At 33.7% G+C, this 22,552-nt stretch overlaps 1 protein-coding gene across 3 annotated transcripts in view; it reads right to left on the reverse strand.

Moving 5' to 3' along the window:
• Positions 1–22,552, reverse strand: part of PNPLA8 (patatin like phospholipase domain containing 8) — a 55,044-nt gene that overhangs the window by 14,281 nt on the left and 18,211 nt on the right. For all 3 annotated transcript variants that reach the window (XM_056799549.1, XM_007504136.3, XM_056799548.1), the window contains exons 4-7: positions 22,110–22,261; positions 13,776–13,870; positions 7,232–7,403; positions 4,526–4,583 (exon numbers count right to left, since the gene is read on the reverse strand). In XM_056799549.1, coding sequence (XP_056655527.1) covers positions 4,526–4,583; positions 7,232–7,403; positions 13,776–13,870; positions 22,110–22,261 — 477 coding nt within the window. The remainder of the gene's footprint in view (positions 1–4,525; positions 4,584–7,231; positions 7,404–13,775; positions 13,871–22,109; positions 22,262–22,552) is intronic.

Below are 22,552 nucleotides of genomic sequence, written 5' to 3' on the forward strand. Positions count from 1 at the left end.
TATAGAACCCCAGAATTAGCTCTGAAAACAGAACACCAAAAATCTGAATCTTGGGACAGTGTTCTCCCCACTCTGGGATTAAAGCCTAACTTTAATATAAAAGTAAAAGTCAAAAAATAGGCTGGAAAAATTAGCAATCAAAAAAAGAACTTGACCATAAAAAGTTAATATAGTGACAGGGAAGATCAAGACACAAACCCAGAATAAGACAACAAAGTCAAAACAGTTATATCCAAAAACTTTCAAAGAAAAATGTGAACTGGTCTCAGGCCAAAATAATTCCTGGAAGTACTCGAACAATACCTTAAAAAACATAATGGGAGAAATGGTAAAAGAGGCACAAAAATCCACTGAAGAGAAGAACTCCATAAAAGAGTAGAACGGGCTAAATGGAAAAGAAGGGGCAAAAGCTCACTAAAAAAAAAAACTGTTTAAAAACCAGAATTAGCCAAGTGGAAGCTAATTATTCTATGAGACACTAAGAAACAGTAAAGCAAAATTAAAAAACTGAAAAAAAAAAAGAAAAAATGAGAAATATTTTACTGGAAAAACAACTAAACTGGAAAATAGATACAGGAAAGATTTTTTTCCCCCAAGTCTCAAACAATGCTCTTTTATTTTTGTTAAATCTTGTACTGGAATCTAGCCTTACACAGCCAAAAGACTAGGTTCTAAAGATGTAAGAGAAGTTCACAAATGCATGTAATCCATGCCCACCAAAGGAAAAAAAAAACACAATAAATTGAGGAAGAGATTTTTTTTTTTATAACCCTTACCTTCCATCTTGGAGTCAATACTGTGTATTGGCTCCAAGGCAGAAGAGTGGTAAGGGTAGGCAATGGGGGTCAAGTGACTTGCCCAGGGTCACACAGCTAGGAAGTGGCTGAGGCCGGATTTGAACCTAGGACCTCCCGTCTCTAGGCCTGGCTCTCAATCCACTGAGCTACCCAGCTGCCCCCAAGAGATATTATTTTTAAATGTCATGCTTTCCTAATACAGCATAATACAACACTGAGAGAAACAACCCAGAATAAAGGATTAGGTTGGAACTCTAGCATACCTATGTTAGATTTAAATTAATATAACTACCCAGTTATTAAATATATAGTTTATTAATAAAAGGGTAGAAAATTTAAATCTCACTGCCTTACTCTTAAGATCTCAAACCACTTGTGCGTAGAGTCCATTTATCTTTCTCCCCTTCATCTCTCTCTCTAGTTCCCGTGTCCATCCAAGAAGTCCAGAAAAGACCTGCCCCCTACCTTTTATTGATGTACAGCCTGAACATGGAGGAGGGGGAAGGGATAAGATTCCCTTGGCACACCTAACATGAATTATTTAAATTCAAAAGAGTTGATGGATGGGAGCTGGTAGCCAATTGTCATAAAACTGATTGGTCTCTTATAGCAAAATCTCAGGCATGGGTGCCCTGAAGGATGGGAATTGTGCAGAGGCAAGCAGTATATTCTAATGAAAAAGAATAGTGGCTCTGGATTCAGATTATGGAGGCTAGAGACTGGACCTGCTCTGAGTTCAAAATTCCACCCTCAATTTTTTCCAGTTGTGTAGCCATGGTCAAGTCACCCAATCTCTCCAAGCCTCTGCCTCCTCTGCTAATTTAATTTCATTTTTAAAAAATAGTTAAACTTGGTATTCTCTATTCCCTTCTAGTTCTATATTTATGAGCCAATTTTATAGCCCAGGAACACAGAAGAGCTTTTTTTCTATTTCTTTCTTCCTTCCTTCCTTTCTTCTTTTCTTTTTTGTTGCAACTAACAAGGAACCTGAAACCCAGAAGAGATAAATTTCTAATTATTGGATCATGGAAAGCCATGATAAAAAAAAAAAAAGAATCTAGATATAATCTTTCAACAAATTATCAAAGAAACTGCCCTGATATTCTAGATCCTGCAGGTAAATCAGGAATTTAAAGAATTCACTGATAAATTCATGAAAGAAACTGTGAAAGGGAATTTTCCAGTTGCCATATCACCGATGAATCATATGAAGCATATGGTCTAAATCTTCATATTTTTCAGGTAAACTGTTTAGCCTCTCACCCCACAACTTATAATTGTAATATATTTTTAATTTAAGTCTAAGACTTTAATTTATTTTTATTAAATTTCACCTTTTGGCTTGGTATTCTAATTTGTTAAGATCTTTAATTTTTATTAGCTATGCCTCTCAGTTTTATCATTTTAAAATCTGATAAATATGACATTTAGATCTTTATTCAAGTCATTAGTAAAAATATTAAATAGCATAGGGTTAAACTAGGTCCCTAAAACACTTCATTAGAATTATCTTTCCAAGTAGAAATTGGAGTCATTTCAAACAGCGCCAAATCCACCTATGGGAGATAACAAAAAAACAACTACATGCTAACAAGATAAATTGGAGACAATCTCAAAAGAAGGAATTAAGATTAAACAGGACTGCGAAAAGTAGAACTTTATCTAATATTTGAAGGAGTCCAGAGAAGTCAGAAATCAAGATGAGGAAGAAAAGAGTTTCAAGGGAATTGGGGCAGCCAATGAAAATGCATGATATCAGGAAGTAGGAGTATTTAAGAAGGAACTAGTATCAGTGTATTATAGACTAAGTGGGCATGGGGAGACAAGGGAAGAAGTAAGGTATAAGAAGCCTAGAGAGGTAGATGATAGTCAAGTTATAAAGGGCTTTAAAAACTACATAGAGCTTATTTCATCCTGGAGGTATAGGAAACCCCAAGGATTTACTGAATAAGGTAATGAATGACATGATCAGATCTGCCCATAAGGAAGATTCACTGGACAGCTGAAAAGATGGACTGAAGTACGGAAGATATAGAGGCAGAATCAGAATCATAAGGCCACTACAATAGTGAAGCAGGGAAGCAGCCAGGAGATAGGGAAAGATGGGCAATAAATAAGAGACTGGATATGATAAAGCAGTGCTGGTGAAGCGACGTGGCATGTGTGCATAGTTGGCAGTCAAGGAGCTGCTCTGTTCCCACTCTTCCAAGTACCTGAGGAAATTTTTTGCATGTCCTGCCCTCTGTCCAGCTGCCCAAAGCAAGCATTTCCTCCCTCTGCTCTCTCTGGTAATGTGGGGGCTCATAGACACCTCAAATTTACCCACTGGGCACTCAAACTTGGAAAAGGCTAGCCAAGGCTATGATAGAGGAAGCACTCTTCTGGAGAAGAAAGAATGGAATGAGCTCAGTTGTGTGTGTAGAGATGTTTGCCTTGCAAGGAGAAGGGACCCTTCTTCATGGGAGACAGGTGAAGAAAGTAATAATAGCAAATCATTTTGAGTGGTACAAGATGAGAAGATGGAGGTCCTGATGAAGGCAATTTTTTCAGTGAAATATGAAACAAAATTCTCAGTTGTGAGAGTGGGGAGAAGTCACTCTGGGGAGGTTTGAGGAGAGACGAAAAAGTTTGGAAAAGTTCCTTCAGTGAATGGGCTAGAAAATCAATTGGAAATAAGTCAATAATCACACTCACAATCAATTAAAAGCAGAAATAAAAGGATTCAAATATTTTGCTAAAATTTAAGTAAATTTTATCCATTGTAATCCCTTGAACTGCCAGAAAAGGAAATAAGGTTGCACAATGATGGCAAACCTATGCCACGTAGAGCACTCTCTATTAGCACATGGGCCACCCTCCCAAACCCCCTCCCCCAGCCTTCTGAGTTTTTTAATAGAAAGGTAAAGGGACTTGAGCAGAGCTACTTCCCTCCCCTTCTTCACTGTACCTGATGACATTTTTTTCACATCCCCCACCCCTCTGCCCAGCAGCCCAATAGGAGTGCATAGGGGGTAAGGTGGGTGGGTCATGGCAGCAGAGCTGGAGGGGAGTGGAACCCTTGGGCCACTCCTCTTCTTTCCAAGCATGCCTCTCATCACCTACACCTCTGCCCAGCAGCCCAATGGGAGTGATTCCTCCATCCTGTCTAAGGTAAAGAGGGTGTAGAATGTGACATGGCATTCAGTCTCTGATGGGGGGCCGGCACAGCACTTGGTCTAGGGGGGTGGGGCCTGGCACTCTATCTCTAAAAGGTTTGCCATCACTGATCTAGAATATAATGCTTTTTTTCCCCCCCTGTTATACTACTCTACACCAATTTTTTTGGCAGCTAGATGGCACAGTAATAAAGTACCAGGCCTGGAATCAGGAAACAAATGTTTCAAATCTAGCCTCAGACACTACCTATGTAACCCTGAGCAAGTTTCTTAACCCTTGATGCATCAGTTTCCTCATCTGTAAAATGAGCTAGAGAAGGAAATGAAAAACCATTGTAGTATATCAAGAAAATCCTAAATAGTGTCCCAAAGAATTGGTCATGACAACAGACCATCATAAATTTTACCACTTTATAGCACTTTTTTAAAAAATCAGGTATTTATAAAACCTGGTTAGAACTGGGATTTGAAGGAAGTATTATTCTGAAAAGCTCTGTTATTTCTTCCCCATAAAAAGTACTTATAAATAAAACATTTTTCTATACTTTCACAATCATATGACTCTACACTTACCTTAGGACACTTGGGATTTCTTGCTGTTTCAATCATTAGATTAGATCCCAGCCTGTCCCTTTATAAAATAAGAAATAGCAACTTATATCAAAGGAATTACATTTTAGAAGGTTGGTGATAAAAAAAATCTATTTTAAAATCCATTTAAAATTAAAAATAAAATAATAAAATTTTAAAAATTCTAATTAAATTACATTTTAAACTCTCAATAAATGAACAAGTATTTTCCAAACAATATTATTATGCACCAAAATATTGGGAGATAACAAAAAATGCTATTATTCTTTCTCTTTATGGAACTTTAAAATTTAATAAAGGAGATAAAACCAATACATATGAATCAATTCTTCAAGCCCCAAGTATTTTTGTTTAGAGGAAGGATACATCCTCTTACTTAAAAAGAAAAACTACTTCATTTAAGGATCCTCATAGTCAAGTATATAAAGGCCATCAAGTAAATATCTCTTAGTTGAATAATAAAATCAAGAAAAGCTGTTATGCAAATTGCTCATTCAATTAAATTAGCTCAGTTCTAAAATTTGCCTTCTATCACATTTAATCCTATCTTACATTATGGAAATGTGAGCCATTCTACTAAATTTCAAGGAAATAAAGGTTTTAGAAGATAAAATAGGTGAAAAAGAACTTAGGGGTAAAAAAGACCAAATTATTAGTGGCAAATGTAAAAAGTAAGTTACTTAAGAATTGAGCACTATACTTTGTACTACATATATTCATATATTTTAGTTCCAGTATACACCTGAATAATTTGTGTGCTGGTTTGGTAGTGTTTTTTTAAAGCCTTTTATAAAGAAACCTTATACTAGTTTAAATATAAAAGAGACCTTTGAGAAGGACCAGAATTCGCTTCTTCTGGACTTGGCACCATGCCGCCTTTGGGATCAATAATAAATCAGACAGTCTTTTAATGGGGAAATTTCTTTTCTCAGATTTCTCCAATACGCAAATATGAGGTAGTGAAGAGGCACCCTTTAGCTCAGCTCAGCTCTAATGGTGGTGCGGTAATCACTTTCTAAGTAAAATATGATTTAAGCACCAAGGGGCTTTGAAAGTATTTGTCTTAGTGTTGTTTAAATCTTTCTTCTGAACTAAGAATCCTCATTTGGATAGTAAGGCTAAGGTAGTGAGATATCAAAACAGCTGGTCTGAGCACAGGAAAGACCTGGGTTCAAATTCCACTTCTGACACTACTAGCTATGTGAATAACTCTGAGGCTTTTATCTGTAAAAATGAGAATAATAACTTTTCTAGCTACTTCACATCACTGTTAGGAGAATCAAATAAGATAATATATGTAAAATATTTTGCAAAACTTACAACTACTGTAATATTAAACAGAATTTACCATATAAGTGTTAATCAGCTGAACATTCAGAAATTAGATTTTATTATCAACTCTAAAGATAATGAAATCAATTAGGTAAACATTTTAGTCTATTTCAGTCTTGATGGGGTTATAAAAATTAACCCAAACTTTTTACTTTCCTTGCTACTTTTTTTTTTAAACCCTTACCTTCCATCTTGGAGTCAATACTGTGTATTGGCTCCAAGGCAGAAGAGTGGTAAGGGCTAGGCAATGGGGTCAAGTGACTTGCCCAGGGTCACACAGCTAGGAAGTGGCTGAGGTCACATTTGAACCTAGGACCTCCTGTCTCTAGGCCTGGCTCTCAATCCACTGAGGTACCTGGTTGCCCCCTCCTTGCTACTTTTTATATGAAGCAGCTTACTTTTTTTCAGGCTTGTTTATTTTTGGTATTTGATTGGGTTAAGAAAATGTTGCAGCCAAGAGTAACCCCAAATTAATGTGGTAGGACACACTCCTAATTACAAGTAGTATAATTTATTTTTTTAATTTAAATTCTAAATAGGAAACCTTTAAAGGATTTTTTCTTTTTAAATTTTTAAATTTTAGGACAGTGGACTTGACTTTATAATTAGACCTAAGTCTATATTCTACCACTAATAAATCATATTAGGTCTGGTAAATAATTTCATTTCTTTGGGTAAAAGTGCTTATTCATCTATAAAATAGGGATGAGGATCTGTTCACTATATAATTTTAAGGAAGCTGTGAGGAAAATACTTTTTCAAACTTTAATGTGTTACAATATATGACCTATTATTTTAAAAGAAACTAACTGCTAGCAATGTTAAACTATATATAATCAAAAATATTATCAAATCTTACAGGGAAAAAAAACTAATTTATGCATTTAGAAGGCACAGAAAAAAACTAATTTTTCTTCTGGCAATAGTCTGATACAACTTTTGCACATTCTATAGCTTCTCAGGAAACTATATCTACATCATTTCTAATTTTTTTTATCACTTAGTAAATAAAAATCATCATGAGTTTATCACTTAGTAGTTTATCACTTAGTAGATAAAAATCATCATGAGCAAATTCTAAAAGTATTTCAGTTGTTTTTATTTCAGATATTACTTAAAAATGGAAAAATCATTACAAATGTTTCAAATTATACTTTTCAGGAAAATAGAAGTGATAATTACATGACAATCTATGGATAATTATAAATTAAAATCAGCCCACCAAAACTCAGTTTTCTCTGAAGATACTAAGTGCCAGGAACAATAAGCTTTTCTAAAAGGTAACAAATATATCACTCATATCTGAGAACTTCAAGTAAAAATTTATTGAAATGACATATTCAAATGGCAACTTACTTAAGTATTCTTTCCCAGGTTTCACTGTCATAAAATTCATGTTTCCACCCCATTTTGACTGTTCCGATAATGAGATTCTGTGTAAATACATCTGTTCCTAATTTTCTATAAAGTTCCTCACAATCATCCAGATCCATGTGAAATAATCCCACCATGAAAGCTAATATGGCACCTAAAAGAAAAATGTCAATGTATAAAATTTGTGTTTTTCAAGAAAAAAAGTATCAAATTTTAATTAAAACTGAAGAAATTATACACATACCTTCCATTAAGTAACATATGGGAAACTTCAATAGACAGATTTGCTAGAATAATTACATAGCTTTGATAGTTGAATGTCTCATCTGACAAACCTACCAACTCATTCCTTTAAATTAGACCAAGGAAGTTTTGTAGGTATATAGAATGATTTTTTAAAAAGCTAATTTACAATTAATAACAAGCAACTACTGCCACCTAGTGTGTCTTAGATTGAGGCTAAGCCAACCAAAAAAAATAAATAAAGGAGAGAACTATAAAAATATTTTAAATTGTCAATGAATAAACTGGAATGGTGATAACTGGGATACAATTGAGAAAAAAAATAAAGAAAACATTTTTTCTAAATGCATAAACCATACCATATTACCATAACTAGCAATATCAAATTCTCTCTGAACTCTGAATGTTATGCTGAAAATGCTTGTTACTATGACATGGTATCATTAACTTAAGAGAAATGTCATTTCATTATTGAGATTGCTGGAAAGAAAAAAAAAACAACCATCCCTACGTAAACTATATAGTAATTGCTTTACTATATAAATCTAAGTTCTAAGAAAATATGTGTTCATTAAACTTGCCAAAACTGTGAAAGAAATTATAAAAATACAATAAACAAAAAAGATGACTTAAATGTATAAACAAAGGAGAAAAAAGATCCACTGAGGCAGTGGAGATATACTGAACAGTAGGACAGAAGGTAGAAAACTGTGAAATAGAGGAGAACTGGGAAGAAAGATCACTAGAGCCTAAGTAACAGATGAAGCAATTCCTAAAAAGGAGGGAGTAGGGCCTCCTGATGAGAAAATAGTTGCTTGTGCTTCAAAGAAAGATTCAGGCACATATGTGCCATCTGGTGGGCATATAAGATACAGAGGAAGAAGAGAAAAATAGTAGTGGTCATGGTACAATGGAAAAAAATATGGATGTGGAGTCAGAAGACAAGAATCCAAAACTCTGTCTCTTACTTCCTGCGGAATTCTGGGTAAATTCCTTAAACTCCCTGGGCCTCAGCTTCCTCATCTGTAAAATAAAGGTGTTAAATCAGATGACCTCTGAAGTCCTGCCTTAGATCAATACCATAAGAAATTCAAAATGAATACTTGACCTAAATATTCAAGATCATATAAAAATTTAAAAGAGACATAGTTCATTATCCCATAGAACCCTAGCTAGTGAATTAATTTTTAGCTAAACAAGAGATCAAGGCAAGGACAGATGATAAACTTGATCATTTTGATCACATAAAATTGAAAAAGTTTTGCAGAAATAAAATTAATCCACCTGGGAGAAGGGACTAGGTCAATTAGGAAAAAAATATTTTAAATGAAATATCTGATAAGAACTGATATTTGTAAGACCAAAAGGCATGTCTCAATAGATAAATTGTTAATAGATATGACCAGTTCTCAAAAGAATTACAAACTATTAATAGTAAACACATGAACCAATGCTGTTTCACTATGAAAATTGCAAATAAAAATCCTGAAATGAAAATTGCAAATAAAAAACCTGAAATTTCACCTCTACATAGCAAAATGAATTCTGCCATCTTTGCCAAGATTAGAAAGGTTACAGAAATGAGGGTATGCTACTGTATTGCTGGTGGACCTTTCAATTGGCCAACTTAGTGGATACAATGACTGTATTTAACGTAAGATGGAATTGTGCGGGAAGTGGCTAAAATTCCTATTCCCTTTGAACAGAAAATTCCACTTCTACCTATATGCTCCAAAGTCAATTACAAAAATAAAAACTCCATATAAATAAAAATATTTACAGAATGGTTAAATTGTAGTACATGAATGTAACAAAATATTATTATGCTCTGTAAAAGGGAATTCTTAATTCCTTTCTTCTAATTTAACTGGGGACCTGGAGGTCCTTTTACCATAGAGAGTGAAAGGAAGTAGAAAGGAGAGACAGAAGTGAGGTAGGAAGGGGATATAAAAGGCCAGCACCAAGACTATGAGGGGCTTTTTGACCTTTTTAGGATTGGGAAGTAGTTGGTATTTGGTTGTTAGGGGTTGGTTTCTGGTGGTATGGGTTGGTGATTAGTTAGTTGGTGGTTGGAATATAGATATATATACTGATTCTGCCTGATGAGCTGAGCCAAAGGGTGATCAGCTGGACTTTTTCTAATAGCAGTTAATAGCAGTAGTTATAGAAAGTTATAGGTAGATATAGGCAGTTTTAGGTAGTAAATATAGGTAGTTATAGGATAACCAGTATAGACATTAGGAAATTTCTTTCTCTACCTCTTTCCTATTTTTCTCTCCTTTACTATATTAATTTTACTATTTCTATTTTAAACTAAATTGTTAATTGTTAAAAGCTGCTAGAAGTTTTCTTTTCTTTGGCTTAAATGGATAATATTAATTTACAATTCTACTATATTCTCATTAAAATGTAAGTTATTAAAAGCTGCTCTCTTTTTTTGTCAAAGCTCTTAATTTAACCCTTACAACTCTAAGAGACAATGAACATGATGAATAGAGAAATGTATGAGAACACATTAACTGATGCAAAATAAAATACTTAAAACTAGGAAAGCATTATACCCCAAAATTATAATAATGTAATGAAAAAAATAAAACAATTCCTAATAAATGCTGCACCCTAGAGCAAAGGTAGAGGAGAACCATGGGTGTAAAATAATACATATAATATTAGACATTTTTTAATATGTTGATTTTTCTGAACTTTATTTTTTCCTCTTTTAAATTTTTTTTTATTATAAGAAATGGATCTCTGGTTTAAGGCATGGGGGAAAGAATGGCAATGACAAATGAAGGTAGAAAAACAAAAGATATCAAAAAATTTTTAAAAGAAATAATATGAAAAATGTAGAGAAGCACAGAAAGTCATATGAACTAATACTAAATGAAATACATAAAATCAGAAAAACTATGACCACAATAATATATGTGGAAATAACTAGTAATTATAATGATTTGAAGCTGGTAAGAAAAACTAAGGAAATTAAAACAGGGTTATGGGTTGGTTTTTGTTTTTTTTTTAAGTTGTACTAGGGAAAATAAGGACAAAAAGAATAAGAAAAGGAGATAAAGTGGAACTTATTAACTCATAATTTGCTTCTGTTTTTGTATTTTGACACTGGCCAAAGGCTATAAGCAAAAAATCCAACAGAGTTGATTCCAAAGAAAAACAAAGTAAAAGAGTACCTAGATGGTTTTGATGAGTTCAAGTCATTAAGTGCAGATGAACTACATCTTAGGATACTAAAAACAAAACAAAATAAAACAAACAAAAAAACCCACTGATGACTCTGATTGCTAAGGCAGTATCAGTGATCTCTCAGAAACCACAGAGTATAAGAGAAATGCCATAGGACAGGAAAGAAGGGAAATGTTTCGATTTTCAAAAAAGGGAAGAGAATGGAGTTAAGCAAACTATAGTTATGAGGTTTGTTTATATTCCTGAAAAAAAAAAAACTGCAAGAAGCCTTATGAAAGGAATGGCTGGTGAACAATTTAGAAAAAGAAGTATCATAAAGAGCTAAAATGACTCCTGCTAGACTGGTGGATCAAGGAAAAATCTATAGATGTAGTTGATTTTAGCAAAATGCTTAACAAAATCTCACATGCATATTCTTGTGGAAAAGATGGCTATGTAGACTATATAATAGGTAGATTTGGAGCTGCCTGAATGATCAGACACAGAGAGTAGTCATAAATGGTTAGATATCGATTTGGAAATCATTTTCTGACAGAATTATTTGGAGATATGTTTGGTTTCCTGCTATTTAACTTTTTAAATAAATTACCTGGATAAAAGCAAAATGGCATGCTTATCAAATTTATACACACAAAACCAGAAGTACCAGTTAAATGTGTTAAATAATAGACTATGAATATAAAAAGCTAGACCATTAGGTTAAATCTAATAAGAAGTTTTAGAAAAATTTTCCTTACATCAAATCTAAAATTTGTTCCTTTGCAAACTGCTACCAGTTCCTCTTTGTTGTGCCCTCCAGGATCATGCAGAACAAATTAAATTTCTACTTCATGTGAAAGCTACTAGGGGTACTTGAAGGTGGCTATGTCTACCACTTCCCTTCCCTGTCTTTTCCTCCCTTTCCACCAAACCATCCCTTCTCCAGACTAAAAAATCATTATCTTTAAGCTGTTTCTCTTATATAGGATGATCTGAAGACCTTTACCTATCCTTGTTTCCCTTTTCTGAATATCTATGACCTTTATTCCTAAAATATGCTACTTGGGACAGAACACAATACTTAAGATTTGGCCTGACCAAGAAAGAGGAGAGTGGAAGTGTCAAATCCCCAAATAAGGTATTTAACAAGGATGATTAATTTAACCAAACCCGAGCATCAGCTGTGAGTTTAGGCAATGTCTGTGGATATAATTGGTAAGGCTGGGGGATAAAGAGAAAAGTGAAAAGGAGTAAGAACAGAGCAAGGGAAATGGAAAAGAGAAAAAGAAGCTAATAATAACAATAACAACAACAGTAATAGTTAGCATTTATATAGTGCCAACTCTGTGCCAAGCACTATGCTATGCACTTTTCAAATATCTCATTTGATCCTCATAACAACCCTGTGCAGAAAATTAATATTGAATTGTGATTTTTTTTGCAAAATGATAATTATAATAAGGGAAGCTTTGGGGTCTCTAGGTCCACCTTCACAGTGATGATCTTCCAATCAGATATCCTGGGGAGGGGTTGAGTGATGATATCACAAAGGATATATACTGTTTATGCTAAAGGAAGTCACTCTCTCTTACCTAGCTCTCTGGCTTCATGGATTCTCTGGTTCAGCTCTCTTGCCCAGATGCTCCTGGGTGCCCACTCTTTTGTTTGCCCTGTTTACACTCCTTGGCATCCATTTAGATTATGGAGGGATTCACTGGCTAGTTTAGATTTTCTTGAGTGGCCAATTAGTAAATTAACTTAGGTTTAATAAATACTGCCTCTTGAGAATTTCTATCATTTCTGGGAGGTAGATACTATTATTATCATCCCTATTTTAAAGATGAGGAAACTGAGGCACATAGAGATTATGTGATTTGCCCATGGTAACACTGCTAGTAAGTGTCTAAATCCAGATTTGAACTCAGGCTTACTAACTCTAGGTCCTGTGCCACCTACCTACTTACTGGTAAAGAACAGAAGTGAATTATAAAACCATTCAATAGTAAGAATATTCCTAACCTGAAGTACTAAAACAAAAATGAACCAACTGCAACTTAAGAACTGTAAGCAAGACAAATTGCATAACACTGACTACTAAAATGTATTCCATATTACTCAAAAAGCAAAGCCTTCCAATTCTCAATCTGGTTCTTGACTGCAAGTTCTCTCACCAATGAAATAATCCCTAACAGAATACAGACAGTAACTTTGTATAACTCTTATCCACTTCTAATTTCAAGTCAATATAATATTGATATTCCCAAATGTAAAGAATTCTTTTTTTGGGGGGAAACCATTACTATCTATCTTATAATTCCTACAAGTATTGGTTCCAAGGCAAAGAGAGGTAAGGGCTAGGCCACTAAGGTTAAGTAACTTGCCCAGGGTCTCTAGGAAGTGTCTGAGACCAGATTTAAATCCAGGTCCTTCTGACTCAAAGCCTGGCACACTACATACAGAGCCACCTAGATGCTCCTACTTATTTTTAAAGGACCATGACAGAGATTGCCATTTTGCCAGTCTTTAAAAAAAATGCAATATAAATCAAGGAAAGCAAAGAAAGAACCCCTGAAAATATACTGGATTGGGGAAGAAAATATACCTTCCATATCTGTATGATTTAACTGCAATGTAATTTTAGATGAGAACTGGTTATAAAATTAAATCTTGTTCTGTAGCTAGAATTTTTGGCACTGTTACTCAAATATTACAGACAAGCATATTTTAAATATTTGCTTATAATAAACACATTAAAAAAGTAAACTGATCATCAGGTGAATTATGTAATGCTTACAGAAGAAAAAGATATGCTTTTGAATTACTTAGTCTTTTTAAAATTGTTTTTCACAATGCTATCCTAAATAGATTAACTCAATGTATATCACTTTGATTTGAACCACACTGTATTGCAACCAAATGGTTTACTCCTTAATCAATAGCCTTAAGGAGTTGACTGAAAGATGAATTTTCTCCAAAACAAGAATATTTAAATTTTAAACCTAAAAGCTGAAAAAAAAAGCAGTAGTAAATAGATTTCTCTTTAAAACCTATTTGATTATTTTCTTTAAATGGGTTAATGAAATATATCATTTTCAGTATCAATTACCTGTGCTTACACCACAAATGTAATCAAAAAGTTGATGGATTGGCTTTTTAGTAAGTTCAACAATTTTTCGAAGACTCTGAAGAGCAACTACACCTCTGTAATAAAGTTTAGAGAAAGATATAATTAAAATGTTTGCTTTAAAGAAAAAGGACTGAAGTTCAAGCCCCCCAGAAAATGCATTTCCCAGTTTATTCTAAACCAGTAATCATGACATATTAATATGTAAATAAGCAAGAGTACATTTTTTGTAAGTTAGCATTTGTAACAAGTTATTCCTTTTTAAATCTCATTAAAGCTATTAAAATAATCCAGTATTAGCATCCAGTGTCTGGGTTCACAACTCTATCATCTCATTCTTGGATTACTGAAATAATTTCCTGTTTAAATCTGATAATTCTAATATATCCTGCATTACACTATCATATCAGGATTTGGGCAGCAATAGGCCAGGGTGGGGCCAGAACCAGAAATTTAAGTAGGATGAAGGGACATTACCAAGTACCATAAATCAGGAGTCCAGAAAGGAAATTTATGACCAAGTATAAAGAAGAAAGATAAGGCAGGAAAGAATAAGCAGGTAGAGATTAAAAAAAAAACTACTTAAATCCAGGAAAATGAACAGCAAGAATTAGAAATCTAGGACAAGGAAATAAAAGGATAAGGGGTCTCCAAATAGGAGGTTTACATAACAAAGATCATGACTCCAGGATGAATAGTCTGAGCAGTTAAGAAGTCAGGATCTAAAGGAGCAAAATAGCAAAGAATAGGGTATTAGAACCAATAATGAAGATTAACAGTTAAGCTGATACCTTTTAATATAGGGATACTCAAATAATTTCAATTTAGGGCTAGAACTACTCTATGACTATGGACAGATCTGAACCCAGAAGTGATCAGGTGCATTTGTCTAGAAGAGAGGTGGATAAGGGCACAAGAAAACAGGCAGTTTGTGACAAACTACTTTTTTAAACACATCTTCTGAAATGTCGTTCCTTTTCTTTAAAAAAAAAAAAGCCTTCAACATTTCCTTATTTCCAATCACATTAAATTCAAACTTCTGCTTTGACTTAAAAATCTTCCATTTCATAAGTCTCATTCTACTCACACAAACTATCTTATTTGACTTTATAACATGTACTTTGGTTCTCAAGGAAGTTCAAATGTTCTTATTAGTTTCAAAAATATATGACACTAAGAACCCTAAAATTTAAAGAGCCATGAATCTATTCATATTGTTCTCTACTATAATATTCTCTATTATTTCTTCTCCAACTATTTAAAGCTTACTCATCTTTTGAGGTCTATAAAGTCTTCCCTCAGAAGTTCAGCCTTGTCTGATCTGCCTCTCTAAGTTCCTAGAGTAATAAAAACTAGTAACTAATAAGTTATATATATATATTATATATATTATAACATATATATATCATAGTAGTATACAATTATGAATATAAATAGTTCTGATTGCATATCAATGTTCCAATGTTTTGCCACCACAAAAAGTTAAACTATAAATATTTTCATGAGAACATTTTTTTTATCTCTTTGGACTACAAACCCAAGTAGTGTTGTAGTTGGATCAAAGGGCATGCAATCTTTAAGGCTCTTTGGGCATAATTCCAAATTGCCTTCCAGAATGGTTGGATTAATTCACAACTCTACCAGCAATGCATTAATGTCCCAGTTTTGCCACATTCCCTCCAATATTTATCACTTTCCTTTACTGTAATATTGGTCAATATGCTAAGTGTGAGGAGGTACCTCAGAGTTGTTTTGATTTGTATTTCTCTAATCAGGAGGGATTTAGAACCCTTTTTCATGTGATTATTGATAGTTCTTATTTCTTTAGCTGAAAACTGCATATTCATATCCCTTGACCATTTGTCAAATAGGGAATGGCTTGATTTCTTGTACATTTGACTTAGTTCCTTATATATTTGGGAAATTAGCCCTTTGCCAGAGAATTTTGTTAAAATTTTTTTCTCAGTTTGTTGTTTTCCTTCTAATTTTGGTTGCATTGGTTTTGTTTGTACAAAACCTTTTTAATTTCATATAATCAAAATTATACATCTTGTAATGTTCTCTAACTCTTGCTTAGTCTTAAATGCCTTCCTTTTCATAGATCTGACAGATATACTATTCTATGTTTACCTAATTTATTTATGATTTCACTCTTTATATTTGTCATTTACCCATTTTGAATTTATCTTGGTATAGAGTGTAAGATATTGATCTAAAACTATTTTTTTTTCCATACTGTTTTCCAATTTTCCTAGCAGTTTTTGTCAAATACTGGGCTCTTTTCCCAAAAGCTGGGATCTTGGGGTTTGTGGAACACTACTTTACTGAGTACATTTACCCTATTCCATCAATCCACCCTTCTGTCTCTTAGCCAGTACCATATTTTTTTTTTTTTGATGATCACTGCTTTATAGTACAGTTTAAGATCTAGTACTTTAAATCCACATCCTTCACATTTTTTATTACTTTTTTTTTTAATATTCTTGATCTTTTGTTCTTCCACAGGAACTTTTTTATAAGCTTTTCTACTTCTATGAAAAAGTTTCTTGGTAGTTTGATTGGTGTGGTCTTGAATAAGTAAATTAGTTTAGATAGGATTATCATTTTTATTATTTTCCCTTCACTTATCCATGGGCTATCAATGTCTTTACAATTATTTAGATCCAACTTTGTCTGAAAAGGGTTTTGCAATTGTGTTCATAATATTTGTGTTTGTCTTGGTAGACAGATTCCCAGATACTTTATGTTGTCTGGAGTGATTTAAAATGGAATTTCTCTTTCTAACTCTTGCTGCTGAGCTTTCTGGGAAAGATATAGTAATACTGATGATTTATGTTGGTTTTTCTTTTCTATCCTGAAACTTTGCTAAAGTAATTAATTATTTCAACTAGCTTTTTAGTTGATTTTTAGGATCCTCTAAGTGTATGCCATTGTATCATCCACAAAGAGTGATGGAATAGTTTCCTTATGGCCTACATTATTTTTTGTTTTTATAAAATTATTTTTTAATTTTTTTCATGGTTATGTGATTCTTGTTGACCCCATCCTCTTCCTGAAGTCGACAAGAAATTTCACTGGATTATACATATATTATCATTCAAATCCTATTTCCATATTATTTATTTTGTAATCATCTATTAAAAGCAAAACACCAAACCCATATGAACAAGTGATAAATCATACATTTTCTTCAGGATTTCTATTCCCACAGTTCTTTCTCTGAATGTGAAAAGGGTTCTTTCTCTTAAGTCCCTCAAAGTTGTCCTGGATCATTACATTGTTTTTGGTAGCAAAGTTGATTACATTTGATCATGAGGAAAGTCCCTTTTATTACAATACTTTCTAATATTTTCAATAGGAAGGGTTGTTGTACTTTGTCAAAGGCTTTTTCTGCATCTAATGAGATAATCATGTGATTTGTTAGTTTGATTATTGATATGGTAAATCATGTGGATGTTTTTCCTAATATTAAACAATCCTTGCATTCCTGATATAAATCAGACCTCGTCATAGAGCATATCCTTGTAATGACTTGCTGTAGCCTCTTTGCTAGTATTTTATTTAAGATTTTTGCATCTATGTTCATTAAGGAGATTGATCTATAGTTTTGTCTGTTTTTAGTTTCCAATTAATCTCAAATTTCCTCTCCATGAACCTGTATTAATTAAAATTTTTATTATGATCTGAAAAAGGCACATTTATTATTTCTGCTTTTCTGCATTTGTTTGCAATGTTTTATGCCTTGTATAGTTGATCTTTTTACATGTACCATGTGCTACTGAAAAGAAGGTATATTCCTTTTTATCCCTATTCATTTTTCTCCAGATATCTATTAGCTCTTAATTTTTTTTAACATTTCATTCACTTTCCTTACTTTTTTCTTATTTATTTTTTGGTTTGTTTTATGTATTTTGTTTGAGAAAGGTTGAGGTCCCCCATTAGTATGGCTTTACTTTCTATTTCCTCCTTAAGCTCCTTTAGTTTTACCTTTAAAAATCTGGATGCTATACCATTTATAGTGCATAAATGTTCAGTATTGATATTACATTTTGTCTATAGTATCTTTTAGCAAGATGTAATTTCCTTCTTCATCTCTTTTAATCAGATAAAATTTTACTTTAGCTTTGCCTGATATTATTCTGCTTCAGCCTTTTACCTTGAATCTGTCTGTGTCACCCTGACTCAAATGTGTTTCTTGTAAACAAAATATAGTAGGATTATTGTTTTTAATCCACTGTTATGGGTGAGTTCATTCCTTTCATATTCACACTTATGATTACTAATTGTGATTTGTTCTCTGTATTATTTTCCCCTTTGGGTCCTGCTCTATTCCCTTTCACTCCATTTCTCCTCACCAGTGTTTTTCTTTTTATCACCCCCTCCACATTTCCCACTCCTTCCAATTACCTTCCCCTTCCCTCATCTTATTCCCCCTTCTATGTCTCTGTAGGGTAAGAGAATTCCCAATGAGTATATTAGTTTTTCCCTCTCTGAGACAGTTACAATGAGAGTAAAGTTTAAGTATTGCCTATCACCACCCTTATTCTCCCCTCCCCATAATAATTTTTCATGCCCCTTTATGTTATATACTTTACCCCATTATATCTCTCTCTTCCCTTTTCTCTTGGTGCAATCCTTTTTTTTCACCCATTGATTTTCTTTTACATATCATATCATCAAACAGCTTACTTTTCCACTCTCTTTCTAAGTATATTCCTTCTATCTGTCCTACTACTAAGAATAATGTTTGAGAATTATATAGAAACCCTCTTTCTATGAAGACATATCAACATTTGGTCCCTTTAATTTTCTCTTTCTTATTTACCTTTTGGGGCTTCACTTGGATCTTATGTTTGGACCTCAAATTTTTTGTTTAGGTCTGGCTTATTCCTCAGGAATGCTTGAAAATCTTCTATCTTATTGAATATCCAGTTTTTCTCCTGAAAGAATATACTCAAGTTTTGCTAGATAGGTGACTGGATTGTAAACCCAGATCTTTTGTCTTCTGGAATATCATATTCCATGCCTTCAAATCCTTTAATGTATAAGTCTATTGAGTCCTGTGTGATCCTTGATTGTAGCTTCATGGTATTTGAATTGTTTCTTTCTGGCTGCTTGAAGTATTTTCTCCTTGGCTTGAGGTGGCAGGCTCTTGAATTTAGCTATTATATTCCTAGAAGATGTCTCATCTGAGGATTTCTGGAGGTGACCTGTGGATTCCTTCAATTTCTATTTTATTTTCTTGTTTGAATTCCTCTGGGCTGTTTTCTTTGGTAATTTCTTGTATTATGATGTCCAAGCTTGCTTTTTTTTTTTTTGATCATGGCTTTCAGATAGTTCAATAAATCTTAAATAGTCTTTCCTAGATTTATTTTCCAGGTCAGTTTTTTTTCAATGAGATACTTCATATTTTCTTCTGTTTTGTTTTCATTCTTTTTATTTTGTTTTATAGTTTCTTTATGTCTCATGAAATCACTAGTTTTTAGTAGCTCAATTTTGATGTGATTTTCCTGTCAGTTTTGGGGTCTCCTTTTTCATTTGGTCCATTTCTTCTTGCACTGCTTTTATTTCTCTTCTCCATTTTTCCTCTGCTTCCCTTAATTTGTTTTTGAAGTCCTTTATGAGCTCTTCAAGAATCTGTGCCCAATCCATATTTTTCTTTTAAACTTTCCATGTGTTTGCTTTGCTTTTATTGTCCCCTTCAGTGTCTGTAACTTGTTCTTTTTAGTTTCCATAAAAAGTCTTTATAATTAGGTGCTTTTTTGTTGTTGTTGTTGTTGTTTGTTCATTTTTCATAACTTTTTAATGGTAGGCTCTGTTTTCTGGGAGGTTAGATACCCTCTTAAACTTTACTCCTTCCTTGATGCTAACTTTAGCTTTATTTCTGGGTTTCTGCCAGTTTCAGTTCTTCCAAGATGGTATGATAGCCTGAGGGCTAGGAGCTCTTAAGGTCACATCCCACTGTTGATTCAATTAACCCTTGAGATGCTCATAATTTAAAGTCTTGCTTCAGGCTTGGGTGTAAGTTTTTGATCTCATTCTGTGCTTGATCAGGTCAAGGACTGTCCTGTCCTAGGGTTCTGCCTCGAGCTTTTGGCAAAAAGATCAGGAGGTCTCTCCCCCACCTTTGAGTCTACCAACTACCCCAAACTGGGATTTATGTCCTTGTCTCAGATCCAGATTGGGACTCCTATCTTCACACTGGGCCCACACAGATCAGCCTGCCTTGGCACAGACTGCCCTGGGCTAGAATTACAGATTTCCTTACAGGTTTGGAATTTCAAGGGGTGTGGGTTTGTTGGACCTCTATTTGCCCAGGCAGCATCTCAAAATCTGGATGTAGGCTTGGGCTTAGGTTCAGAACCTGGAACAACAGGTGTTACTTGGAAAGGGGGCAGGGGAAGGGGCTGGAAGTAGCCTCACTCTTGGCTTGCTTTTCACTACTTGCTATAGTCTTGCTGGCTGTGCTCATCTCTCACCCCAGTGCCCCAGATGTTCTCTGCCTACTTTTTAGGTTTTTCTTTTCTTGAAAGTTGTTTTACTCTGTCTTCCTATTGGTTCTTTCACTCCTGTATTGGTTTTATGGTATTATTTTAAAATTGTTTGGAAAGGATTCTCATGGTGACTTTTGAGCTTCTCTGCTCTACTTCATACTGACTTTTGTCAGCAAAGTGATGTCTCTACTTTTTAATATACTGTCCAGATTTATCATAGCTTTCCTTCCAAGGAACAAGCATCTTTTAATTTCATGGTCTTAGTCACCATCTGCATTGATCTTTGAGCCCAAGAATATAAAACCTGACAGTATCCAGCCAGCTTTTATACTCTCCTCTTTCATCCTCATTAAGAGGCTTTTTAATTCTTATCTTTTTCTGCCAGAGTAGTATTGTCTATATGTCTAAAATTGTTAATATTTCTCCCAGCAACCTTAATTCTGGCTTTTGATACATTCAGCATGGCATTTCACATAATGTACTCTCTTCAGAAGTTAAACAAATAGGGTAACAATATATAGCCTTGCTATATTCCTTTTTCAACCATAACATAATCAGTTGTTCTACATTTGGTTCTTATTTTTGCAGTGACCAAAGCAGAAGTTTCATGTAGTACCACTGTTTCTGAGTGGATCAATAACAGTGAAGCCTGTGATCAAAAGCTCTAAGTTACCATAAGCCCATCAGGATTTTGTTCTTTCATGTATCTGTTTTCTAGGTTCCTGTGTTGGTCCAGGCACTACAGTCAATAAGTGCACTGGCAGGAGCCTGTTTCCAAGGTTTATGTGTAGATTGTGACTTAATAGTTGTGCACTTCCTTCTTAAAGTGCTAGATAAAAGCTAGTTAACATTATTTTTGGGATCTATTGACTTTTTAAAAAATTTATTACTATAATCCTGTTTATAATCTGAAAGTGTCATCTTGGTGAATGACTGGTTTATGTAAATAGAAACACACTGATGAGAACATGAGAATAATAATCATTATTACTATTAATTAAAAACAGCTATCATTTATATACTGTTTCATGCTGACCAAGCACTTTACATATTGTCTTATGTAGGAAGAGGGATGAAACTGAAAATGAGAGGGCAAGTAACTTGCCCCAACTTATAAAGATAGTAAGGTAGGATGGAAATCAAGTTTACCTGACTCTAGGGGGTAGCTGGGTAGCTCAGTGGATTGAGAGCCAGACCTAGAGATGAGAGGTCCTAGGTTCAAATATGGCCTGAGACACTTCCTAGCTGTGTGACACTGGGGAAATCACTTGACCCCCATTGCATAGCCCTTACCACTCCTCTGCCTTAGAATCAAGATGGAAGATAAGGGCTTGAAAAAAAAGGTTTACCTGACTCCAAATTCAATATTCTATCCACTATATTACTTACTTGACAAGTTATTGAGAGAATTCTCTGTTGAGAGAATTTGAAAATAATATGTGGTTTTCTATAATATAGACCTGCTAATATAAGGGCAGGATAGGGTGAACAAGACAACTCAAAGAATAAGTAAGTAGTCCATGTCCAAGTGAAAGGTGTGAAGTCCCAACAAAAAAAAAATGTGGATGACCCTTCCCATCTGTGTTACAAAATAAACTTTAGTTTTGTGTCAAAAAGTTTCTTTTAAAATAAGAAACAAAGAATTTTAAGCAAAAATCAGTTTCCTTTATGGAAAAACTATTTAGTAAAAATCACAAACTTAAGTTTGATTTTATAATAATGTTAACCAATGTTTGATTTTCTAATTAAAGAATCAGGCGGCTAAATTTCCATAACATTAGGTTTCACTCTAAAATAAGCATCAAATTATCCCCAATTCTACCTTATTCCTCCACCATCAATTGTGAGAATACGAATTCCTCTTCCTTTCACAGGATCTGTATAGCCAATTAAAGCCAAATTTTCCCTAACGGTAGCTTGAAGAATTTCATCCTTATTTCTTCTTAGTCGTAATAAGTATGGAACAAGTTTTTCCTGTAGAGAAGGAAATATATTTATTGAATTTTAAAATGCAATAGTGAAAAGTTTATTCTTTTAAGAATCCTTTGACAATATTTTGTTTAGAAAATGTATTTCTTCATAAGTATTTGTTAAAATATATCAATCTCCATGAAAAACTTTTCTTTTAAAGCTAGAGAAAATGCAGGTATATAGAGATTAGATAAAATCTTCCCATATAAATCATAACAAAAGCTTAACTGAACATCACCTATACAATTCAATAGGCATATATAAAGTTCCCACTATGTGCACTGTTAAATGGAA

Source organism: Monodelphis domestica, chromosome 5, assembly GCF_027887165.1.
Source record: "Monodelphis domestica isolate mMonDom1 chromosome 5, mMonDom1.pri, whole genome shotgun sequence".
NCBI lineage: Eukaryota > Metazoa > Chordata > Mammalia > Didelphimorphia > Didelphidae > Monodelphis > Monodelphis domestica.